This window comes from Cimex lectularius, unplaced genomic scaffold, assembly GCF_000648675.2.
Source record: "Cimex lectularius strain Harlan isolate CLEC.00 unplaced genomic scaffold, Clec_2.1 scaffold141, whole genome shotgun sequence".
NCBI classification, from domain to species: Eukaryota; Metazoa; Arthropoda; class Insecta; order Hemiptera; family Cimicidae; genus Cimex; species Cimex lectularius.
The window spans coordinates 655,484-682,622 of NW_019392838.1; the positions used below are offsets into that span (position 1 = coordinate 655,484).

At 36.5% G+C, this 27,139-nt stretch overlaps 1 protein-coding gene across 1 annotated transcript in view; it reads right to left on the reverse strand.

Annotated features, from left to right (window-relative positions):
* LOC106671176 overlaps positions 1–27,139 on the reverse strand; it is an 86,320-nt gene that overhangs the window by 41,115 nt on the left and 18,066 nt on the right. The window contains exon 3 of the mRNA XM_014402068.1: positions 9,131–9,163. Coding sequence (XP_014257554.1) covers positions 9,131–9,163 — 33 coding nt within the window. The remainder of the gene's footprint in view (positions 1–9,130; positions 9,164–27,139) is intronic.

Consider the following 27,139-nt stretch of genomic DNA (forward strand, 5'->3'; position numbering starts at 1 on the left):
GACATGTATTTTCAAACTGAAAAACATTTTCGACGCATCATCTAGTTATGCGTTAAAACTGGTTAACTAGTAGAAAACACATTCGGGCTATTCACAGTGTCGAGACATGATGACACTGACCTCATGTCCCACTTCACACCTGAGCACTCTTGAGTGAAAATTAATAGCTTTTACAAGGGTCACACAATCACAGCACCGTAAATTGAAACCAGTGCCCGTCCTGATTTATGATCCTATAAAATTAAAACGTTATAATAAAGTGTATTAAATCCCTTAACTGAAAGCTTAATAAAGTTTAGATTGATTGACGAAATAGCGAAAATGTACAGCCAGATATAATTTAAAACGTTTTATTTTCTGAAAGCTCTTCTTTTTATGGCAACTTTCCAAAATGAGATGCGGTCTGGTGTGATGTAGGTTTCAAAAAACATTTTCTTTATCGTGCCAACGTTTCGATCTTTATTGAGATCATCTTCAGAACTCAAAGTGTTTGTCTTCTGTGTAATTGTGCCATTCTTGCGTGTCGTGTTGAGAGTTTTATGGTAACATCATTATTTCCATGTATACGAACAAGACAAAATATAAAATCTGGGATGGAAGTTAATATAGTACAAGATCAACAAAGCCCTTCCTGCCCTACCTATTGCATTCAAATTTTACTGGCAGATATTTCTGAATTCAGCAAGGGGACACATATTTGAAATTGAAACTCATCCTTACCCCTACACTACTTAACCTAACCCATTTCTAAACTTACCTAATTTAAACTAATCCATAGGTCCTAATAGGTCCCCACACCTAACCATGACTCTAAACCTAAGCTGCACTAGACAGCCTCAAATTAATGAATTTGAACTTGAAATTCTAACTCGTCGAGAATAAAGCCCAGACCAAACCTGTGATTCTAACTTCTCATACCTCGTGGTACAATTTTTGAGAGGCTAAAAAATCAAAAATGTAGGGTGATGGTTTTTTCGTTCGGTTGATCAGACACTTGAAAAATTTACTGAGTACGTCTACTCTCGCTGGTTCAAATTTTACTAATACATTCAGTTCCCTCATCAGCAAGAAACGACGTACCCTAGTGAAATAGTCGTTTCTATCAGACAAAGTTGAAACCCTTTTTTCCAAATTAACCGCTTTTTTACTTCCAATTAACCTTTTTTAATTTAAAATTAAGTTTTTTTTGTAAATGTGTGGTGATTAGTGAACGTTAGTCCAAGATTATTCAGAAATCGTGAGATGCGGTCTTGTGTGTACAATTACACATAAAACAAACACTTTGAGTGAGTAGAAATACTTTAAATAAATAATAAAAAAATATATATTTTTTGCATTGTATAAATTCACTTTTTTCCACATCCTACTTGTATTTGTTAAATGTAAACAATGTTTGTAACTCCCAGGCCCTGAAGATGATCTCAATAAAGATCGAGCGTTGGCAAGACAAAGAAAATGTTTTTCTTAAACCTACATCACACCTGGCCGCATCTCACGATTTCTGAATAATTTTTTTTAAAATTTCAAATTAACCGCTTTTAAATTCAAATTAACATTTTTAAATTCGAATTAACCCTTTCTTGCTACCATTAAAAAAATTATGGGATAGTATGAAATTTTATAAGCAGCTACAGTAAAATATCCCTGTACTTTTGCGATTTTTTTGAAAATATAGCTTTATTCCATCAAATTACAACTTTTTGACTTCAAATAAACTTTTTTTTTCTAAGTTACCCTTCTTAACATCAAATTAGCCTTTTTAAACTTCAAATTAACTTTTCTTAACTTCCACGTAACCCTTTTTAAAATTTCATCGAAAATCTTTTTAATTTGAAACATACTTTTCCTTTTAGCATTACATTTTTTTAGTTGGATTGAATATATGCATAAAAAGTAAAATTGCACTGTATATATGTAATATAATCCGTCAAATTAAATAAATATGATATTTATTTTAATCGAAATAATTGGGGCGTTTTTTGCATTTAACAATATATTATCTTTAATTTTATTTTTAAATAATTTTCATACGGACTTCTAAGCCAAAAGCCCATCTATTTTTTATTTATTTTTTTTTTTTTACTTGCAGGGGTTTTACTACACTTCCTTACATTTCAAGCAGAGTCTTAAGGGTTTTTGAATGGGTTAATGTGAAAATAAAATGGGTTAATTTGAAGTTAAAAATGGTTAATTTGACGGAAAAAGCCTATGTCTTTGAATATCCCCTAGAGCAGATTCTACTTCAATAATGGTTACTTGTCATAGATATTTTAGGTTACATTGCTTAACTTGATGTTTTCTACCTATTTTCATTTTGTTTTAATTTATTTTTTCTGAAATACCATATGTGATAATTTGGCTCGAATGTGAGATTCGTTTGTTGTGAAAAACTGTACCTTCTCTTCAACTTGTTTCTGTGATAAGAAAGTCAAAATGTCTATCATCAAATCTTAAAAATAACCAAAATACTAAACTGTTGACATTTGACAAAAATTTGCACATTGATTTAAAAATGTTTATAAAGTTTGCAAGAAATGAAACCTTTTTCACGTCTATAATGTATAATATATAACTGATAATTTCAATCCGTCTCAACTCGCTCACTTTTTATTAAGCAAAAGCGGTGGCACAAAAGTGGAACCGAACTGCCGCAATATTAAAAACGATGTTTGACTTGCAGACTTCAAATGACTGTAGGAGAAAATAATGGAACATCTAAGACATAGAACATTCCACATACTATTCAGGGTTATTTGCTTCTCGCACGACAAAGTTCGTCAGGTACTTCTTCCACACCTCAAATGCAACATAGAAGTTCGTACAATACAATGGTCCGATTCTCAACCCTTTCGCAGATATTCCATACTTGGGTTTTTTCAACTATCTATGTCTTTCGACATAAATCTACTCGTGGCTCTTGAACTATTTATTTTTTTTTTTAATGAAACCGTTCCGGAACATTCATTTTAACTAATTATGGTTTTTAGTTGAGATAAAAACCTTAATTAACTGAGAGATATTAATTGGTCAAGCGGACCACGAAAACTAGTGAATTCATTTTAACTCTAAACTTTCAAGAACAGCTAAATTTAAAATATGCTAGAAAACTAAATTTGCAACTTAAGTGGCAAAGTCCTTAATAATAGCTCTATAAGCTTTTTAGCGGCCTACCCTTTTCTGTAATTACTGAAACCAAACGCGTGGCAAAGGGGGAATAGCGTTAATCTAGTAATTCATGTTTTTATCCTGGGCAAAATTTATTTAACTTATTAAAATTAAATTAACTTCATAAAAAAGTACGAAAAGAAAGAAAATGGAGCGAACAACAGAACAATTGGACAAAATACCTACACCAAAAACAGATAAAAAAAAGAACAATACGCAAAAGTTGCAAAACCCAAGATTAACCAAATTAAAAAGCACAAAAATAAGAAAAATTCAACGTAATTTCTTGGTTAAGTATTCAATTAATTAAGGTTTTTAAGTTGAGATAAAAAAGTCAATGTCATGAGCGGGATTCGAACCATCGACCTTCGGCTTGATACGCCGCTACTGTACGACTTGAGCTATCGTGACTTCGATCCCCTCGGTGGGGTTGAAATGGGAAGTTAGTGCCCAAGGGGATCGAAGTCACGATAGCTCAAGTGGTAGAGAAGCGGCGTATCAAGCCAAAGGTCGTGGGTTCGAATCCCGCTCGTGAAACTGACTTTTTTATCTCAACTTACAAAACCTTGATTAATTGAAAGTTATTAATTGGTCATGCGGACCACGAAAAATAGTGAATGTTTATTGTGCCTGTTATATGTGTTTTGCATCGTTTTTACGTTGATTTTTTTTCACCAAAATAATGCCAATTTTTTGGCCGTAAGGGACAGATAATGTTTTGTATTTGCGTTTTGCCTAATTAAATAATCCATGGGGAAAACGCTATAACGATTTGTCACAATCGAAGACGCTTTTGCTGCCTACGTGCATTTAAATAAAGAAAGACTATAAGCATTGCAACCCATCTAAAAGTTGAAACGGCGGAGATCAAATCATTGGTTTTCTATTTAACAAACTTCCTTTTCTTTATTTTTTTAAATTCAATTTGCCCACAAGTTAGTTGGTTGAGATAAAATGCCCCACCCTGTCTACAAAGACCACTCGGAAGTTTTCCATTTACATTATAGATTCTTTGCTGACTACTTATAACGGCAGTGACTTTCTTTCCGACAATTTCGAAAGGAATTATTTCAAATCACGTCATTCCAAATAAAACCATGAACTCAACATGAATCTATGTGTTAATATAAAATAAGCAAATATTCGAATTATAAATGATATTTCGTCTCCTTGTGGCCCTTTGGTCAAACTGACGAATGTATCTAGTCATGCACTTATTCGTTGGCACTTGGTCCTGAGTAGCTCGTACACATTTTAGAAGCCTCGATGTGTTGAGTTTAGTGTTCGACTCGGATGTCCTGAATGACACGAGAAACCCTTCCCTTTTTTAATCAAGAAATCCTTGCTTAACTTAACATTCCAAATTCGGCCTTTCTTGATGTGTGGAGGCTCAATAACTTCCTTTGCCCGAGTTTCGAATGAGCAATCTTGAGTTACTTTACTTGAGCTTGGTGATGGTGATGAGGATGACGATACTAGGAAGCGGGGTTTGTGCTCCCAGGCCCTGCAGACTTCCTAGTTCCTTAATTCAGTGTAATACAATCCTTCTCTCGGAAGGATCAGGTCAGTGACAATTGCCGCTACAATTTCATTCCATAGGTTTTTAATGTATGTTAGGTTATATCTCCATACAGACGTTGCTTCGAAGATGATAGGGTGGCTGTTTCCTCCTCCTCATTGCATAATCTGCAGATGGGATCATCGTTATATATTCATGTTGTGTAGATGTTTTGTCAGATGCCAGTGACCGGTTAATAGTCCTATCACTCCTCTGAGTTTGACCCTTTCTAATAATTGTAGCAGTGAGTTTGCCAGTGGGGGTGTTTTATCATAAGTTTACTGTGTCTAGCGCAGCTGGAGTTTGTCCACTTCTTCTTCTGTTTTATTTGGATCCATTCTACGATGATGGATTCTGTATTTGTTTTTGTTATCCAAACTTCGGGGCCTGAGTATGGCTTTGCAGGTCCTCCTCTGACCAGAGGCTATGTGAGGCGTACAAGATGTTTTATTATCACCTTCCAAAAATTTACCATTTACCAGTATGGTATGTTTTATTTAGGATAAGAGCTTACCTTGTTAGATTTTAGTCTGGCTTCTTTAGAAATAGAAGAATTTATTTTTAAATAAATTACTACTAGAAAATACCCGTGACTAGACACAATCTCAATGTATAAAAACTAAAAATTTTCTTTCCGTATGTATATACATCAGAACCAGAGATATAAATTTTAAAAAAGTTAAAGGGTTTTCGTTGATTTAATTCTTAATTTTCCCCATATAATAGAATAAACTTGAAACATTGCTGACACAAGTTGAAATAAGCAAACAAAAAAAGCATCATTCCAATAGTTATAATAACAATGAATTGGGATTCAAATTTTCAAAAATCTTCAACTTTTTTAGTTTATATTTCTGGTTTTGATTTGTATGGGGAGACCAAATTTATGTCATTAAGTTAAAATACGTAATTTTATAACGTTCTTAAAGCGGGGAACACACTTATCCTATGCGACGCTACCCGACGCAAATCCGAAGTCCATTTTTACATAAAATTGTATTAGCCCGGTGCACATCTGCCCGATGCCACGCAATGCTACCCTACTCTACGCTTTGCGATCCCCAATTCCAGATTTTCGTCGGGTTGCATCGAGTACAGTCGAAAACAAAAGAACCGGACACTCACATTTTTATTTAAAAACTATATGTATTATTGTCGTTATATTAATTACAACATACTTATTTTAATATAAACCAGATTAAGCGACATCAAAAATTCATTAGTTTTTATTTTTAAAATTTTTTAATGGTTTGGTAGACAATTGATCAAAACCCGGAATACCATTTTTTGACATAATGAATTTAACTATATATACAGGGTGAATTGCTACTCGTGCTACAAACTTCTCCAGTAGATTCTTCACCCTAAAATGAACAAAAAAGTTCATATTGTCCATGGTCCGATTCTCAACCATTTCAGAGTAATTTCGCTTTTTATCGATTTTGAAAGATATCACGTCCTGGCGTCGGAAAATCGTGATATCTTTTAATCTAAACATTTCTCTGAAAATCTAATAGCACCGTTGAAATTCCCGTTAATTTTTCAATAAGAAGATGACGGTGGCAAAATGTTTGGGCTAATTTTTTGTGTTTTATTTCAGCCAGAACTACAAAAAGAGTGGAAAATTGTGTAAATCGGAAAGTGTATAAAGTAATCCAGAGTTTCTAATTTTAGTCTCAGAAGGCAGCAAATTTGAGGAAAACTACCTGATTTAATAACGCTTCCAACGCACTCGTCATTTTCTTATTTAGTGGTTGTGAGACCAAGATGTTGATGACAAAAAGAGAAAAAATGGTGGTTCAAGGATTGCTAATGTTTGAGAGTGACTTGCTACTCGTGCTACAAACTTCACCAGTAGATTCTTGACCCTAAAATGAACAAAAAAGTTCATATTGACCATGGTCCGATTCTCAACCATTTCAGAGTAATTTCGCTTTTTATCGATTTTGAAAGATATCACGTCCTGGCGTCGGAAAATCGTGATATCTTTTAATCTAAACATTTCTCTTAAAATCTATAAGCACCGTTGAAATCCCCGTTAATTTTTCAATAAGAAGATGAAGGTGGCAAAACGTTTGGGTCTTTCTTCCTTGACCTTCTAGCTGTTTGTAAACTTCTTAAGCATTACATACTAAATGGGCATTAAATTAAATTAAAAAATTTCAATGGAATTATGATTTTGATTCTCTCTAAAAATTAACGGGGATTTCAACGGTGCTTATAGATTTTAAGAGAAATGTTTAGATTAAAAGATATCACGATTTTCCGACGCCAGGACGTGATATCTTTCAAAATCGATAAAAAGCGAAATTACTCTGAAATGGTTGAGAATCGGACCATGGTCAATATGAACTTTTTTGTTCATTTTAGGGTGAAGAATCTACTGGAGAAGTTTGTAGCACGAGTAGCAATTCACCCTGTATACACTTATCACACTATGCGAGGTAGTGCCTTGCCGTTTCTTCTTTTATTTCGCAGAAGCGGAAAAAGGGATCTGATAGGATACCCATTACGAAGAGGTGATTTATTGAATGAAATTTAACTAACAATTTATTTCATGGTTTTGCTCATAAAATTACACCATTTTCGTCGAGTAGCGGCAGAACAGGACACTCATATTTTTTGTAGTTTATGTCAAACTATGTATATGTCATTTTGTCGTTATAATAATTGCAACATTCTTATTTTAATATAAACCAAACTAAACGACATCAAAAATTCATAACTTTTTATAAAAAAATATTTAATTATGATGGTTAGAGAAAAAATTTATCAAAACGCAGGAATAAATTTATTTAAAACAGTTTAATTTAACTAACAATGTATTACATGGTTGTGCTCATAAAATTTAACTAACGATTTATTGCGATTGTTTTAGTGATTATTGTGATACACGCTTTGGACTGTTCGTGACGCGCGCTTGACGTCGCATAGATGTGCACACCCTACCAAAACGAGACGCGCGCTTGCGTCGCATAGATGTGCACACCCTACCAAAATGAGACGCGCGCTTGAAGTCGCATAGATGTGCACACCCTATCAAAACCAGACGCGCGCTTGACGTCGCATAGATGTGCACACCCTACCAAAGCGAGACAAGGCGTCGGGTAGCGATACTTCCCGCACGTGGTAAGTGTGTTCCCCGCTTTCGCTTAAAACGTTAGACTTCCGTCAGTACCATTCCACCACACATTCCTTCTTGTTGCAGATACCAATCACTACGACTTAAGGTTAAAACTACTCAAACTATTTAAGGTTAAAAGGATTCGGATTCTAATAGCCTTACACACCACGACCACTATTGGTTATTTGGACTCTATTATTAGCTAGAACCCTTCATTAAGCTTAAGGCATCATATCAAATTTTATCAGGCTTTTTTTACGGGTTTGTGGATCCTTCCTGCTTTGGTTTTTCAATTCCGAGGAAGGAGTACGTATCCCACCCTGCTGGCTTTGCGCCAATGCTGTGATGTGTCTGCTTTTATCTGGCAATACCTGCACCGAATTTATCCATATGCCACCAGTGTCCTGTCAGCGCAGTCCTAACATTAGTGCTCACACATCCTAGTTTGTTTTAGTTTTTCGAACCCCAACCCACACGACCGTCACTCAACGATCATCAGCAGACCACCACTATAATTACTATTAGTTATTTTTAAAAGCCTAAGGACAATATTGTCTGTTTTACAACAATAATTGTTTTGAAAGTAAATCTTTCCAATACTTCTCAGACGTTGAATTGTTACTAGCTAAACAAATCCTTATATGCAATTACTCTCTTACCCTCAAGAGAAGAATTGCAATACTGAAAACAGAAACTCTCAAGAGAGTTAGTTGTTTGTATGAACACTTGACTATAAATCCTTCTTCGCATTGATGCTTATTGTCTGAACCAGGACTTTCAACCCTCCAAACAAACTGTCAATGAGGGAAAATTTCGCCAGAGTTCATCGACGTGGTGAATGTTATTCTTTAATTGCAAATAAAACGATTGAAAAGAGACATTTTCGAGCTATTTATTATTTTTGTTTAATAATAATACATATATGGGTTTATTTTGAGCGAGGAGAACCGCTACTGTATATTAATTATTCTCTGTGTTTATCATTGTACTTGTGCTCTCAAACCCAAAGTAGAATCGCCTTTTGATAATAGCGTTTATGTTTGTTGGCGTGGTTAATCATATAAATTTGTTATTCACAAAGACCAGAGAGAATCAGAGAGAGAGAGAGAGTCCATCGAACTCCCATATAATCTCCCTAATTAGAATTGCATAAGCGGCTTTTGGAAATACACAATATCTATTATGTGTGAGTCTAGTATGTTGCATTAATATTAATATATCAATACATGACAAAAACATTTTCAACTATTCATACTGCTTTTGTATTTTTCCGAGCTACTCACCACGCACTGAGACGCGTACCACATTCTCCAAAGCTGAAACAAAAAAAGCCAAGTATGTTCAACACAATATAGCCAACAATTAATTTTGTCATTTGATAATAATGTATAAAGTACACAGCAATATTTTCACTTATGCTTAAAAAATCTTAAAAACTCGAGGCTAATCTAGTGGCCCGGGAGTACGCTCTAGTACAGGCCTTATTAAAAAGCCGTTTCATCCAAAACCATGGTCGCATGATCATGGACGCATCCCGTCGGTATCACAGACTTGGAAGGCGATCCAGTGGAAAATGATGGCTCTCCAGAAGCAACGGTATACCCATGAATAAACAAATAGACTGTGCTTTCCTTAACCAGAAGGACGGTACCGACTTGGAGAGCGATGCAGCAACATCAAGACAAACCAGCCGGCAGTATTAAAGTTTATGTAATTACTACTCATCAAAGGCAAAATAATGAGAACAATTTCTCACTAAACACCCCCGGTAGACTTGCATGAGCAATTACCCTACGTCATCAAGGGCGTGAACTATGGAGCTTGCAAGGGTATGTGACATCACTAGGTAAAATATACGACGTTCGTCACGACTCTCCTTAAAACGTCATGGAGGTGGAAGAAAGAGAACGTGACCAAAAAAAATGTGAACTACCCTTGTCCAAGCTCCGAGGAGGCGGAAGAAAGAGAAAAGTGACTTCACATGGCAAAGGAAAGAGGGGGGGGGGCATTACCATCATCAAACCCGTCGTGATGGACGGGAGAACAGTGACGTCACAAGGCAAAAAAAGGGACACTACCCTCGTCAAACCCCATGATGATGGAAAATACAGTGACGTCAGACTTTTATTAATTTTAATTGATAATCATTTGAAAAAAAGTATTCTTAAGCGGTTTGACCGCGACATCCTGTATGACAGGAAATGCTTAACAATTCAAAACATGTTGACAAAGTGCAGATTAAATTATGAGATTCCTCCATGTGGCCGGCGGGGTGATGAACACGTAGTTTGGTCGTTCCTATCATTTTCAGCTATATATCCTACCTGGTTTTGAACATGACGAAAAGCGTTTGACACACGAAAACAGACCGCATTAGGAAATGTCACATTTGAAAATATACACGTAGCCTGGTTAGTTTTTTTCATGATTGAAGTTGTACATAATCGATTCACTAATCTCGTGGTCCGCTTGACCAATTAATACCTTACAATTAATTAAGGTTTTCAGTTGAGATAAAAAAGGAGGGAAAATTCAAAAGGTGCGGTTGGGATGGGCAGTTGGTGTCTGAATGGATCGAGGTCACTATAGCTCAAGTGGTAGAGCAGCGGCGTATCAAGCCGAAGATCGTGGGTTCGAATCCCGCTCGTAACACTGGCTTTTTATCTCAACTGAAAACCTTAATTAATTGTTGTACATAATGTTTTCCATGCCTTAAGTATATATTTGTATTTTTTTATGAGGATACATTTTGATAGAAAACATCCGATGCCATCCATCTAGCACGGAAAACGGGACTATTAAAATAAGCAGATTGCATTATTTATTTCAAAACCGCTTTTGGGGTCGGTTAAGCTAAACTTAAAATTGCCGAAGCACGTGGCGTTATTAAACGAAAGAATATCTCGTAAAGGAATAATACAATAAAAGTTTAGAACTCAATGGCGTACAAAGTTAATTAAAAATATAATGGAACGATACTCACTCTCAGTGGCTATTCTAGCCTTCCTGAAATCTCCGGAAACAATGGCCAAAGATTGGGTAGGCAAGTGAGAATCGGAGGAGAGTACCTGCAAATAGCCGGCGGAATAAATTCAAAAGGTAATCCGGCCAGGCCGGGCGGAAACGCCATAAAAGGGACGTTTATGTTGCTAAGGAAGTCCGCGGGCTCTAACAAACACAGGAAGTTGGAAGCCCGCACGTTGAAAAAAAGTACATTGAGAGAGAGAGAAAAGGGTCGGAGTGTGACGGTAGTCGGAACCCAAATCTTTCTAAAAGGGTTTTAAAAGGGATTTTTTCTTACTGGCTCCACGGTGATGCCCCTATACAAGGAAAACAACAGATACGAAACACTTTTAGTTTCATTTATGAAACAATGAAATTGCCCTTGACACTATTTACAAACTGGAACAAATTACAGTTGTGTTTACAGTCAAAAGCATATACCCACTAAACTGCGTCACACATTTTCACATAAGAAAAACTTTCTTAAAATGCAAAAAGGCATTAATGTTTATATAAATTGTAAAATTTAAACATAAAATTCTAAATAGAAAAATTCAGCAAGTACAATTGGTACAAGTGGTAATTAGTGACCGTTAATCCATAATTATTCAGAAATCGTGAGATGCGGTCGGGTGTGATGTAGGTTTCAGAAAAACATTTTCTTTATTGTGCCAACGTTTCGATCTTTATTGAGATCATCTTCAGGGCCTTGTGTTGTCTGCATTTCAGCAAAAAAGTTCTCTGGTTGATAGCCGATGCGAGTTTCTTCTCATTGTTGACGATGTCCTTCAGAGTACTTTTAGCTGCGTGTCCATATGCAGTTGAAATTTGTTCATAGAATCCCATGTTCTTCGTTCTTCTCGTGTAGAAATGTGTGGTAATTAGTGACCGTTAATCGATAATTATTCAGAAATCGTGAGATGCGGTCTGGTGTGACCTAGGTATCAGAAAATCATTTTGTTTATCGTGCCATCTTTACCTACATCACACCAGACCGCATCTCACGATTTCTGAATAATTATCATATTTGGAAGGTTTGAAATGTGGGAACTTTTTCTCAGAAAATACTACTCCACATTGCAAATAATTGAAATAATTAAAAATATACCATATCACCTAGCCCTAGTCCTAAACTTAATCCTACCTAACCTAACTATGACCTGACCTACCTAATCCTAACCTGTCCTTACCACTAAACCTAACCACTAATTTAACCCTACCTAACCAAAATCTGTTCATCCACATATTTCACAATTGCAATTACAATTAACCAAACCTAACCCTAATCCTACTTAACCTAACCATTCCGTACCAAATCTAACCCTAACCCTGTATAATTTAACCATTCATGACCTAAACCTAAATTAAGTTTTTAAATTGTTTCGTAAGGAAATAAATTTTAAATAATTACATGTTTTTCTCAAAATACAAAATAAAATATTTGCATTAATTTTTCGTTTCTATCAAAAATACAAAAGTCAAGTATCCAATTTAATTAGCTACAATTCGTTGAAATTTTGTTATAATCGATTCATTAAAATAGAAAAATTAAGAAATAAGCAGTTTCCTTTGGTAAAATATTTTACTAGACTACTCCCGTTGTAATTTGATTCTTTTTCCTCCACAAGAAACTATTCAACGTAAAAATATTCTTCGCGTGCTGCATCTCATTCGTTAATAGAAACACATCACTGCCTATTCGTCCCAACCTGGCTGGAGCAACAAGGTAGCGTGCAAGACCACCTCCCCTCAACCTTTTCAGCATACACTTCTCATATTCCAAATAATTCCACGCTTTCGGATGGAACAGTCGTTCAGGACTGTTCATCCAATCAGTACCCGTCGCCATTCATTACTAACTCACTTAAGATCCCTTGAATCCCAGTTTCCAAAGCGGTGGATTAATATTAATGCCGGCAAGAGCCTCACTCTCACATTACAACGCGGTATTCTAGCCTCTATTATCCCTCTTGGAACTCCGGTAGCGGACTGCAAACCGAATTAAATATTTATTCTACTTGACAAAAGACTTACTTGTAAACCTACACTCACACGAATAAGTGTTACACTCTCGAGACTATTTCAAAGTCCTTCAATTTTAAACATTAACAAATCTATTCACGATACATTTAAAAAGTTAGATACAATGTTAAAACCTGTCTAGACATGGAATTTTGATTAAAGCTTTAGATTCTGCACGTCTAACCAACGTCAAGTTTTAAAAATCTAAATAGATATCTCTAAACATGTTCCCAGAGGGGCGTTGACGGCCGCAATGTTAAGCCTAACCTAAATTTTCTACCTAACCATCATAATAATTTGTAAATAATATGAATAATTTTGTATAAAAACTCATGAATTTTTGACCTCGTTTAATATTATTTATATTAAAATAAGAATGTAGTAATTAATATAACGACAAAATTACATACACATAGTTTGAAATAAACTCCAAAAAATATGAGTGTCCTGTTCTGACGCTACTCGACGAAAAGGGTGTAATTTTATGAGCAAAACCATGAAATAAATTGTTAGTTAAATTTATGATATCAAAAAATGGTATTCCGGTGTTTTGATCAATTTTCTACCAAGCCATTAAAATTATTTTTTTTAAAATGAAAAGTAATCAATTTTTTATCTCGGTGAATTTGGTTTATATTAAAATAAGTATGTTGTAATTAATATAACGACAATAATACATGTAGTTTGAATAAAAAATATGAGTGTCCGGTTCTTTTGTCTTCGACTGTACTCGAAGCAACCCGACGAAAATCTGGACAGTGGGGATCGCAGAGCATAGAGTAGGGTAGCGTAGCGTGGCATCGGACAGATGTGCACGGGAGTAATACAATCTTATGGAAAATGGACTTTGGATTTGCGTCGGGTAGCGTCGCATGGCGTAGCATCGGGTATGTGTGTTCCAGGCTTGAGGCGTTGACACGGCGCTTATCACTGTAATGTAAAGGTCTTGGGTTCGAATCTAGAGGCCCTGCATTCGAACCCAACATACTTACTAATGGACTTTTTTTGTAAAAAACACCGGCACCCTGGGGGTTTATATGACCTCTGCTGTTGCGGAACCTCGTATTTAAAAAAAAATAAAAATAAACATATTCTCAACAAAACACTATCCGAGCCAACGGTTACCAACGCGATAAGCTCCAAATATTGAACATATCTTACAAGGGGAGGCTAAAGACGTGAGAAAACCGATTTCATTCAAACATTTTTTTCCGTAAAACTAGACAAATATTAGACCAATCCTCCTTGGCAGTGGGCCTTAGGAGTCAAAAAAAAATTAAACAATTCGCATCATGTTTTTTAAATACAGTTTCCTGCCTTTGTTGTGCAAGTATTTCAAAGATACATCAGTCGATTTGGTTTTTCCCTCAGACAAAAAAATAATAAGATGAAATGTATAAAAACTAAAAATTCCCTTCCGTATAACATATACATCAGAATCAGAGATATAAATTTTAAAAAAGTTAAAGGGTTTTCGTTGATTTAATTCTTAATTTTCCCTATATAATAGAATAAACTCAAAACCTTGCTGACACGAGTTGAAAAAAAACATTCATCATTCCAATAGTTGTAATAACTTTTAATTAATTATTCTTTTTATGTAATGTCTCGGGTGAGATAAAAAAAGTGTCACGAGCGAGATTCGAACTCACGACCTTCGGCTAAATACGCCGCTATTCTACCACTTGAGCTGTCGTGACTTCGATCCTCTCGGACACCAACTCTCCATCTCAACCTACAATCGTTCACAATTTCGTTTTCAACTTTAAAACTCTTAAATACGAATTTTCATATAAGGCTGGAACTGGCTAAGGCATTTTTTCTCAAAAATTCATCATTCCTCTGGATTTTATCCATATTCAAATATTAAAAGCTGTATGTCTCTTGAATTGAAAAGATAAGGATGAAACGAACAAAAACATCCAAAAGTTGTATTCCTCCCGTTAAACTTGACGATTTTTCCGAACAGTGTCATTCTTAGTGATCAATGAAAGGCCACATAAATAACGATGTGGTTTATTTAAGGTATTCTCCAAAAATGAAGAAGTACTCCTTTTGTCGTTTTCTACCGATGTATCGCTACTAAAATGGATTCTGTTTACTTAGATTTTTTAATTATTTATTCCCAAGGGCGAGATGGAAAGGGATATTAATGACATTAATTGACATCTGCTGAATATTCTTTAGGCACTTATGTCGGCGAGTGCTTTTAGTAAATTGCATTATGGCGCTCAGTCATCTAAGAGGTCACTAATGTTTCGCTAACTTCATCTAATAAGTCGAGGCTAAGTGTATTAAGGATCAACCCCGTTACGTAGCTAAAGATGATAATAGAATTAGGCTAACTGCCTTACGGTCTAACTATTAAATTATTATCGCACTATAATTGAGGATGGCAAAGATACCAGGGGGAAGACATGATTGTAATATATCGATTCCTTTCTAAATCAGTTTGTCGTTTTTATTTTCAGTTTTCCTTACAGATAAAATTACGTTACTCCTGTTATTAGAACCTTGACGTACATATACTTAAACCTCTAATACAATTATTTAATTATGGCGGGGGCGGTGATGATTAGATAATTAATAAATTTTGCCAATCATGGTCATTTTTATCATGTGAAAAAAATATTTTCAAATTAGAAACTAAGCCGTCAATACATCGTCTTCATATACCCGGAATTAAACGATATACTTTAATGAACAGAATATTGTCCAGTTTGTGTAAATATTGATATATTTTGTCGTAAATAAAAACATTATTGAACCGTTGTTTCAGGTTTTTATTCGGCATCCACCGAGGGTTCAGGGTATCAAGGCTGTATTCGTATCTATTCTGGCTCTATCCCTCTTCCCGTCTATATTTGTCTATATTTCCTTGGTTCCTTTCTTTACCAGACCATTACAACCAATCGTCCTCATTACATTATCCAGTCCATCCAATTCAAATCTTCTTTCCACTCCTGCAATACCCGGTCATCTCCCTGTGATCCCGGCATAAAATATTCACCTTGAACGGTCGTTCCTTGTGAGAGCATCAAAATTTTGTAACTCCCTCCATCTAGCTATCCGCTGCTTCGCTTAACTCTTTTAAACATCTCCTGTACATGCTCTCCTTCCAAACAGAGTCTACGCAGTTTAAATTTACTTAGTAATTATTATTTTTTAATTAATTAAGATTTTTAGTTGAGATAAAAAAGTCAATGGCACGAGCGGGATTGGAACCCACGATCTTCGGCTAGATACGCCAGATCTAGCTAGATACCACTTGAGCTTTCGTGACCTCGTTCCATTCGGACACTAACTTCCCATCTCAACCCCATCTTTTGAATTTTCCCTCCTTTTTGCCATTTTTCAAATGTCGTGTAATCTAGTTGCCGAGTGGATCGGAGTCACGATAGTCCAAGTGGTAGAGTAGCGGCGTATCTAACCGAAGTACGTGGGTTCGAATCCCGCTCGTGACACTGACTTTTTTATCTCAACTAAAAACCTTAATTAATCGAAAGATATTAATTGGTCAAGCGGACCACGAAAACTAGTGAATTATTTTCTAAGTGAATTTTCAGAGTAACTCATTTTAGTAGTTAACCCCTTTGGGTTTTTCGTTTTATATGTCCATTGTTATTACATTGATCACCACGACAAAGTTTATTTTTGTGTCACAAGGTTATTAACTTTTATTTTAACCTATGTACTATTATAAGGGGACACTCCTGACTCAGAATAAATTATTTTTTCTTCTTCTTAAATATAGGTCTAAAAACCAATTTTGAAATTCACAGCTTTTTCCGCCAAATCAATTATTTTTATTTTAAATTAAAATCTTTTAAGATTAAATTAACAAAATTTAATTAAACTTCTCTTTTGAACATTAAAAAATTTACAAGACGCTTTGATAAGTAAACATGTAACGTAATATACCTACCAAAAAATAGTCTATATCTTTTTTTTAGAAGACGGCTTTAAATATAAGCAAGTAAAGGAAATTCCTGTACATTTGATTTATACAAAGTGCAAAGATTGCCATTGGCAGATGCAAACGCCTTTGTGGGAAAAGCTGGGACTGAATCCAAAGATGTCCCTATGGATATACACAGCGGTTGTTAGACCCAAGATAGCCTCCAGAGCAATGGTTTGGTGGACTAAGACATTCCAGCTAAGGGCGATCCAGATCCTCAGTACTGTTCAAAGTCTGACGTATCAGAGCATCACTGGGGTAATGAGAGCAACCCCCACGGTTGCCCTGGAAGTCCTTCTGAATGTGTGGTGGTAGCACCACTATACATCCTTATCTTGCGAGAGGCCAGAGCCACAATTCATAGGCTAATGCAAGAACAGCCTCCAATAGCCTACTCACATAACATAAGAGCAACTGAAGTTTCGGGGGGGGGGAGCTTCAGCTAGATAGAACTGATACCCCTATATTCAGTTTTGACAAAAATTTCTAATCAAAATACCCTGTAGAGCAGACTGGGAGAAAGGGATTCCAGTCAATACCGACCGTATTTGGTTTACGGATGGCTCCAAAACAGAATATAGGTCAGGAGCTGGTATTTATGGAAATACACCAAGGACTAGAATTTATATAAGCCTTGGATTATCCCACCGTTTTTAATCGGAAACTGTGGCTATTGAACACTGTGCCAGGGAGATGAAAAGGCTGGGGATGATCAATAGAAGAATAGCCATTTACTCGGAGAGCCAGGTGACCCTGAAGGCAATTGTCGCATTGAGTAAAGTCCAGAGTCGTTTGGGACTGAATTAGAGCCCTATCAGACTATGGAGAAAATAACAAAAATTACCTTGTCTGGGTGCCAGGGCAGAGGAGCAACGTAGAGGCCGAGAAATTGGCCAAGGTATGTTCAGTGAGAACAGTTATTGGCCTGAACCTGTTTGTGGTTTACCAGACTGCCATAAACGCGGATCCATCAGACAATGGAGTCATAATAAGTCTTCCACTCAACGGGAATGTAGCCCGGGACAGTGGCATGCGAAAACGTTTATCAAAGGATCTTCGAATATCTAGGACGTGCTACGACTAGAATAATAGTTGGACTGCTAATTGAACACTGCAGACTCCGAAGGTATATGCATAGACCACAAGCCTAAGCAGATATTGCCAAGAAGAAGAAGAAACAGAATACGTCCTCGGTTGGTGTGAAGGCGTATGTGTCTGGTAGAAACCGTCAAGCTTAACGAGGAGCTATAGATAAAAAAATAGTGATGCACGATAGATCAATACTGGTCCTAACTGGTGTCGTCAATCAGTCGTCAAACTGGTGCACAGGTCGTAAAAAGTCATGCTCCTATATAATCTATCTATAATCTAATCCTTAGATCATATGTATATTTACATGATATTACCAACACATACGATAATAGGACACAACCTAGGAAGTCAGATGTTTTAATAATTTTAAAAATTCAAGTATAAACGCCCAAAATAAAATACAAATACAAAAATGTATAAACACATGCAAAAGTTTTAATGATGTTGAATGAATGAATTACAGAGGGAAGGTCAATGGCATTCTTGACAGGTCTGTTTCATCAAGTGCTAAAATCGATTTCTGTAAATGTCAGAGAGTAGCGACAGCTGAAACCTTACCAGGATTTCCGTTTTGTTGTTTTCCATACAGAACGAACAAAGGAAAATAATCTAACATTCAAAAACAGTAAATTAAACAAATGTTTAATTCCACGTCCGGAAATTTTCGGCGAAATCTATGTATTGGGAATGTCGTAAATCATCTGGGAATGCTACATCATCTAACTCGTCAACAACAATTTCCCGTGTAGTCGTGCCATGCTTTTCATTTCAGCAAAGGCCGGTTCGTTAGGGGAAATCATTTGTACACGTGGTGGTGAATAGAGAAGGGACTTGATGCATGAAAGGACAAGACGTTAGCTTTTTTCGTATTCCTTCCCAAAGTAACTGACCGACTGGTAATCAGTATCAATTTAATTTTAATTAATTTTTAACACATATATATGGAATAAATATGCCAGAATCAATTACAAGATAGAGAAAGAGAGGATGAGTGAGTAGGCAAAAACAAAGAGAGTGTCTATACCAAAAACAAATATTCAAAATGATAAACAACCAGGGAAACGTACAGAAGTCACGTGTAACTCAGAGAGAGAAAGAGAGAGAGAAATAGATAGATAGAGAGAAATAGATACATAGAGAGTGAATGCCAGTTAGAGAGTGAGGGTGAGTGAAAGAGCGAGAGAGAGAGAGAGAGAGAGAGAGAGAGAGAGAGAGAGAGAGGGAGGGAGAGAGTGCTGAGTGAATGAGTGATGTTTGGGTGAGTGAGAGAGAGTGAGAATGAATGGATGAAAGCGAAATAAAGAGAGAGAGAGAGAATGAGAAAGTGAGTGAGAGAGTGAGTTAGTGAGTGAGTCAGTGAGAGTGAGAAAGAGAGCTTGAGTGAGCCAAACACAAATCGCCTGAAAAAAAGACAAGTAGGGAAACATACAGACATCAGGCGTATATCGGGAAGAGAAAAAGAGAGAAAGTGAACGTGAGGGGAAGAGATGAAGGGAGTGAATGGGAGACAAACAAACAGAAATATATTCAAGAAAACATACAGAAGTGAAGAGTATGTTACAGCGAGAGAGAGAGAGAGATAGTGAGAGCGTAAAAGTAGAAAGACAGTAAATAAGTGGGTGAGTGAGAGAGAGTGAATGCGAGTTAGAGAGTGAGGGTGAGTGAAAGAGCGAGAGAGAGAGAGAAAGAGAGAGTGAGAGAGAGAGAGAGAGAGGGAGGGAGAGAGTGCTGAGTGAATGAGTGATGTTTGGGTGAGTGAGAGAGAGTGAGAATGAATGGATGAAAGCGAAATAAAGAGAGAGAGAGAGAATGAGAAAGTGAGTGAGAGAGTGAGTTAGTGAGTGAGTCAGTGAGAGTGAGAAAGAGAGCTTGAGTGAGCCAAACACAAATCGCCTGAAAAAAAGACAAGTAGGGAAACATACAGACATCAGGCGTATATCGGGAAGAGAAAAAGAGAGAAAGTGAACGTGAGGGGAAGAGTGGTAGGGAGTAAAATAAGAGACAAACAAACAAACAGACAGCAAGGACCCTTGAGGCTAGGCTAGATACACCTGACGGGCAAAAGAAAGTGAGTGAACCGTCATTTAACCATACAACATTTTGATTTTCCAATGCTTCCCCCTGCAAGAATGAAAGATCTCAGAATTCCATTTTAAAAATCTCTCCCAATCTGACGAACTAATTTTATGTACCTCGATGTTATATATGGATACGACGCTTAGGGGAGATGTAAATTTTTTAAATTTAATCTGAATACCTGCACACATAACTTTTATCATATCGCAGTTTAACTTAATGGGAGAGAAAGAAATCGAGTTTCGAATGAGTGTACCGACCCCTGTATATCACTCCTGTCTATCTTTTCGCACGAAATGGAAACCCTGGAAATTCACCCTGTGTTGAGAGGATAGCCATGTTTCAGATAATAAAAAGATATCGATCGACTACTGATCAATAAGTTTTTCCAACGAGCTTCTTTTGGCAGTTCCATTGCATAAAACAAAGTTCTGCTAATTTTTTTTTATAACTAATTATCTGGAGAATAATCAAGAGATGTTGCTCTGTTATTAATCTGATCGAAATCCTTAATTCGACTTAATTAACTGTTCTTAATTACTGTTCTAGACTTGAAAGATATTGGGGAAAACTTTTTTTCTGGGGTATCAGTTTCATTTTCAATTTCCTGCCACCTTTTTAGACCTTTTTAAAAATAAACTTAAGTGTCATTCTTATCGCATTTAGCGGATAGGGATTGATCTTTGTAGCCGAAAACAGATTCTTGGATTGGGGTTTCCTCGCTTTATTCGAAACTTATGACGGACTAACAGATAATAAGTTATTCTATAAAAGTGCTTTTTTAATCGCATATGGACTATGACTAGAACATGACCTGACTTTCTTCGAACGACGTTTATGTGTAGACTGTTCATTTTCAGTCTCCAAAGGGGGGAAATTCGCCATTAGTTAATAAATTAAATTTATTTGCAGTAACCGTAGAGTATAAAGTATATGTCACATTTTATCTTTTCAAAGAGATGAGGGGGACATACTCAGGACAACTACTATCCGACGTCTTACGATTTCCTGAACAATTCGCACACTTTATTAATGTGTTATAGGGAGATTTTTCGTCGTAAGGCCACAAATTTCACACCTTCGTGCACCCCTACATTGATTCTGAAAATGGTTGAATTTTCGATTTGCGACATTGTCGGAAAGGAAGGAGGTAAGGATCATTTTACATCTCGTACATTGTTACAGTTCCGTCAATCGAAAGTCAAAATCCAAGTACCTAAGTTAACTTTACGAAAGCGGTTATTATCTTCAGAAATAATTTTGGCTATTCTTACAGACTTTACACTAACGTTAAATTTTATAATGTTCAGAATTTCTTTTTCCGGAAGGTCCTCTTCTAACATCAATTTTGTGAATCAAATAGGGTGGGATGTATGCTGAAAGATTTTGCTCTTTTAAAAATGAAGAAACAACAAATTTATTAGCCGCTGCCGGAGTTATATATAGCTTTGTTAGGCTAACAAATTTTGACATTTCACGTTCGAAAAATTTCCTGGTTTTAGGAGTATTTTCTTGAGAGACAGACTACCAAACAAAACGCGTACAAAGCATGAGCAGTATTGAATTTGGGTAAAAGTTCCGTTCGAGGTACACACATTGGGGGTGCTATAAAAAAAATTGAAAAATGGGCGAGATATTTTGATATTATTGGTAAAGGGAAACCTCCTCCCCAGCTCATAAGGAATCTGAATGTCCGCATAACTGTGAGCAAAAAGATATATATCTACCAATACTAACCTCTGCGGCCATATTTGTTTGCCGTTTTCGTTAGACCTTTTAATGAACTTTTTTTCTCTCTACAATAAAAGTTTTTTCTTCAAATCCTCTTTGACCGTGATGTGGTTAGATTTCAAAAAGTTTATAAAAAGGCTGTGGATGAACCTAGGTCCTCTCTTCCTCAGGAAGTCAGGAAAAAAACACCTCTTGTATCCAAAGAAAAGTTAAAATTTTAAAAAGAGCTGGTTATAAAATTTTTCCGGTATCTGGTATGGAAACGTTAAATGTAGAATGATGTCCAAGTTTCGACGAGATCATAGAATGTATAACTGATAACTACATTCACATTATCCTTATGCATTGATGAAATTACAACCTGATGATGAAATTAGAATTGCATTTCAACACCATGATATTTACACCTTAACATGCAAGCGTCTCTCTAATAAAACAAAGGGAAAATTCGAAAGGTAGGTTCAGATAGGGAGTTGGTGATCAAAGTCACGATAGCTCAAGTGGTTAAAGCAGCGGGGTATTGGGCCGAATGTCCTGGGTTCGAATCTCGCTCGTGACACTAACTTTTTCATTTCAACTAATACCTTACGTAAACATTAATTAATTAAAAAGATAAAAAATCAACAAAAACATATTTTTTTATATAAAATAAACATTACAGCACGGCATAGCCGTCTGCCAAAAGTTCTGATCTACTTTGATAAGGAATCAATTGGAAAATTAAATAGAAAAATAAAACAAAAGAAAAAAGGACTTGAACATAAGTAGAGTCAGAACTGCCAACAGAATGCCAAATGGCAAAACAGAAGATTTAATTAAAAATAAAACGAATTCCTGGAACTTATGAAATAAATTAAAAGTACTCTTGGGTCAAAACATTGAATTGATCGCCACATGCAGAGTGGAGAGTGTCCATTTTCTTGTCCATGATGTTTACTGCATGCCTTTATCTTCGTCGGAGGGTTAGGCGTTAAGGTTAACACTTTTCTCTAATTAGAGGGGAAATTTTTAAAAAAAGACCGATCGGGTGTACCAGCGAATTGTAAATTAATTCAGAATGCTTTGGTTTTGATGTTTTGTTCGATGAAATTAGGTTGGAAATATGTGATTGAATTAAAAATCCAGGGATTTCCAGTACTTTAAAGGGTTTGGGTTCTATCAAGCGTAACGGCGTAAATGAAAATTCTGGATGGTTCCCGCAAGAGGCAAAAACTCTAAATTTGATTTCGGCAGAAGGATTTCAACGCTTGCATCCCATTACAATTGCTACTGGATTTTGATTAAGATTATGAAAAGTTCACTAATTTCGTGGTCCGCTTGACCAATTAATACTTTACAATTAATTAAGGTTTTTCTTAGTTGAGATGAAAAAAAGTTAATGGCACGAGAGTGATTCGAACCCACGACCTTCGGCTAGATACGGGAAAACTCATAAGGTGGGGTTGAGATGGGGAGTTGATGTCCGAGTGGATCGAGGTCACGCAGCGGCGTATCTAGCCGAAGGTCGTGGTTTCGAATCCTTCTCGTGCCATTAACTTTTTTTTTCATCTCAACTAAAATAAAAAAAAACCTTAATTAATTGTAAATTATGAAAACGACATCATTAACGTGGATTATGTGCTCATATTGAAACGGTCTAGAAGAGATGACAGTTCTTACATTTCCACAGAACTATCGGAAAAGGCCAAAATTGAGTTGACGGATCTGTCTTGGAAAATACCTTATCCACATTTAAACTAATATCAAAGACTTGTACACATGGGTTCTTCAATTGCGCAATCGATCGCTCGTAAACAGGCGATTTTCGAGAACACATGTAGCTCATGGACAAGAGCAATTTTACAATGGAAGTCAGAAAAGTCGGTTGTCTGTGGCATCTCTATCGCCTCTATAAACTACAAAAGAAATATTTGGTCCATACTATTTTAAGAGATAGATTCACAAATAGTTTGTTCGGTACTCTCTACCCAAAATTATGTGGTTATGAACAAAAAGATTTTCACTTGTTTTAGAATTTCAATTAATAATGACGACATTTTGCAATTGATCAAGGGCGATATTTTATCAAGACCTCAGTGTGTGAGGGATTCCATCCCGACAGAAAAGAAGAACTTGCCATGAAACATCGATAATGTTGTTATTGCAGAACAAGAGTGCATGAACTTTTAAAAATACATTGGAGAACAAGTTAAAATCTCCAGATATTAAACCAGTTTAAAAAAGCTCAAGAATCGACTCTACTCCTCTCTCCAACACACTTTTTTCGTCTCCCGGGGACATGCCGTTGGGTCCATCGAATACATTCTTACACCTCTCCGCAACACACTCGCCTTCACTTCTTGTATTCCAGAAGCTCAATATCTTACCTACTAGAAGAGAGGTGAAATTTCAAGCTGTCCAATCTCACGAATGCAATGACTACACCTCTCACGACACCTTTTTTCACCTCCTTGTGATATATCGTCAGGTTCATTGAATACATTCCTACACCTCTCCTCACCACACCTTTTTTCACCTCCTGGTGACATATCAGCAGGTCCATCGNTCGAATACATTTCTACACCACTCCCCACCACACCCACATTCACCACTTCTTTTCCAGAAGCTCCATATCCTTTCTACTGACTCATGGATATCCTCAATTTTCAGACGTCAGAATTTGACCAACTCAGACAGAATTACATAAATTTCAGGAATGTCACGTGCTGGCAGTTAGCCATAATTAACTTTATTTTTAATAATGAAACGTTTCATTTAAAGAGAGAATCAAAATGGGCGAAAAAAATTATCTCTGAGTTGGCATAGTTATGCAGGAAAGAAGAAGCCTTTTTCCATAGGTGAAGCAGCAAACGAGACTCCTTTGGTATTCATTTATCAGTTATATCTTAGACAATGCCAGTTTTAATTGGTTCGAATCGTATTTGCTTAAATCCTTAGAGGAAAACCGAGCTTGGCATCTCTTTGTGGACGGATTTCTTTTGTCAAGACGGTTTATTAATATAAAAACCGAGATGGGCGGACATTGTGATATACAAGGAAATGCCATTTGGAACTACACTTATTTCTTACCGTCTGCCCTTTTCCACAAGAGGAGCTCGAATTTCTCCCTTCATATTATCCAGCATGTCGACAAATTGAAAAATATTTCGCGTGAAACTTGCCCCTTCTCAGAAGTTTTCCCTCCCATTGTACCTCGATAAATGACTTCAGGCCGTAGAGATAAGTATTTATCAGTTTTCCTCCACGGCTCTTTTGTTTTATTTTCGCAATCACCTCGATTGGAACGCTTTGTAAATTTATCGTATAAATTGGGCGATAAAGGGTTAAAATAGATAATACCGAATATTCAATTTCTGGGGTATTACGCGACCAGATCAATTCCTCTGTCGACTGATAGTCAACGCTCCCCGGTGGTGACGAGATAACAAGCAAGACTTCACCGATAGGGCAAGAGTTTCGGGCCTCGAGTGAATATCCTCACCCCTCTGTTTTTTTATCTAATGTAAAATACATGAAAACGTCAGTTAACAAATTGATAAAATAAACATATGTTTAATTCTTCTTAAGGCCTTAGTAATGGGCCTGAAGTAACATCAGAGCGCGCATTATCAGACTCCGACTGGACGATGGTGGAAGTTATAAACTGATGAGGAAAAACCGTTCTTTTTAAGGATTGGATCAAAACCGCTCACTCAGTGAAATGAATCGGCTTTCCTTGCTCACCGCACGCGCTCACCAAATTTAATAATCCCATGGGTAAACTTCGGTGTGTTTTCGAATTTCGGTGTTCCAGCGCCAGGGCCAATCGTAAAGATCGATTGTCTGAATTACAGGATTGTTATGTCAAAGAAATGACGAACTATTGAACCTTTTTATATTGTTGAAAATAATAAATTTTAATTTAAAAAAGAAATAAATAAAGGAAGGAAGTTGAACAGCTTGTCATTTCGTTCGCATAACAATTAACAACCCTGTAATCTTATTGTTTCTTTTTTCTTGTGAACGAGTGAATAAAAATAGAAACAATACTAAAAATAGCATAAAATAAAAAAGCATTAACATATATTTTTTAAAAACTTGCATAGGTCATCTGTCAAAACTGTAATTTCTTTTAACTGAGTATAATCATATAATTGAATAAATAAGAGCAAGAGTAATGATAAATGCTGAGACGTGGGATAACTGATAAGGAGAGTTGAACGTTGAACGGGCAAGAATCCAGAAAGGACTCCGGAAAACCTGGGGAGGTGAATAAACAGAGGGAAGAGCGTTTGGAGCTGAGAGTAGTCAAGTTACGGTTTGACGGTAACGACAAAATTCAAAATTGAGCGGGAATCGCTGTTGGCTTGACATCGGGGTGGTTGAGATATCGGGCAACCGCTTCTTTTCCCCCTTGGGCGGTTCATCGCTTGCTCAGTAAAGTGAGTTAACTCTTTTGATCAGCTCGCGAGCTTGTGTCCCATCTCCAGTCAACTTTATACATCGTCCAACAGCAAGTAAAAGCAATATTTTTATGAATGGACTAATGAAGCTAAACTATATCGAACATAAATAGAATGTATATAATATACTGATGTATATATACATGATTGAAATGATTACCGTGTACATCAGTAACAGTTTACGATCCTCCTAGTCCTGTCCGAGTTCATGTCGTTTTTTCCCAATAAGCCTTCAAATAATACAAATGATGAAACGCGAATGACAGAACAAAACCGCAAGGATCCGCAAGAAAATCTAACGATAAAAATTGGGTGGAATCCGACCAGTCTTTCCTTGCTAAATTAAAAAATCTTGCATGCTGCGTAGCAGACTTGAGATCTCTCACTCACTACGTTCTCGTTCTTCCGCTTTACGAACGATTTTTTTTTACATTTACTCGCCATTTTCGGCAAACGGACGAGAAAGTTTATGATATTTGCTGTAGACTGAATTCACTTCGCTTCGGACTTACACTTGGTGATGAAGTATTTATGACATCAAAAGGACCCGCAACCACGTATACAACGTGCCTGTCAGGTCTTTCTTCTTCCTGCACCTTCACCCAAACGGCTCTACCAGGATCTATTTTTACTCGGTCAAATGGCTCTGCCTAGCGGTCTTTTCCGCTCCCCCGGAACTTTGTCACGCTTAAGCGTGTCCAGGATGGCCCTGTTGGCGGTATCCGGTCGGGTTGAGGGAGCGGAATTACTATTTGTTCATAGTTATTACGCACTCCAACGAAAAACCTATTTATCGCTTGCTATTTTTAGGTTGTCACCCACCCTTTGTGTTCCATGATTTTGTAAATAAGTTTTTTGTAGCTATAAATTTTTTTCTGTGGCAAACATGTTTTGTACTCCTCTTTCAGCTTCGCTTTTCCAATTACGTCTTAGCGCATCAAAATTTGTGCACTCAATGAGCGTGTGAC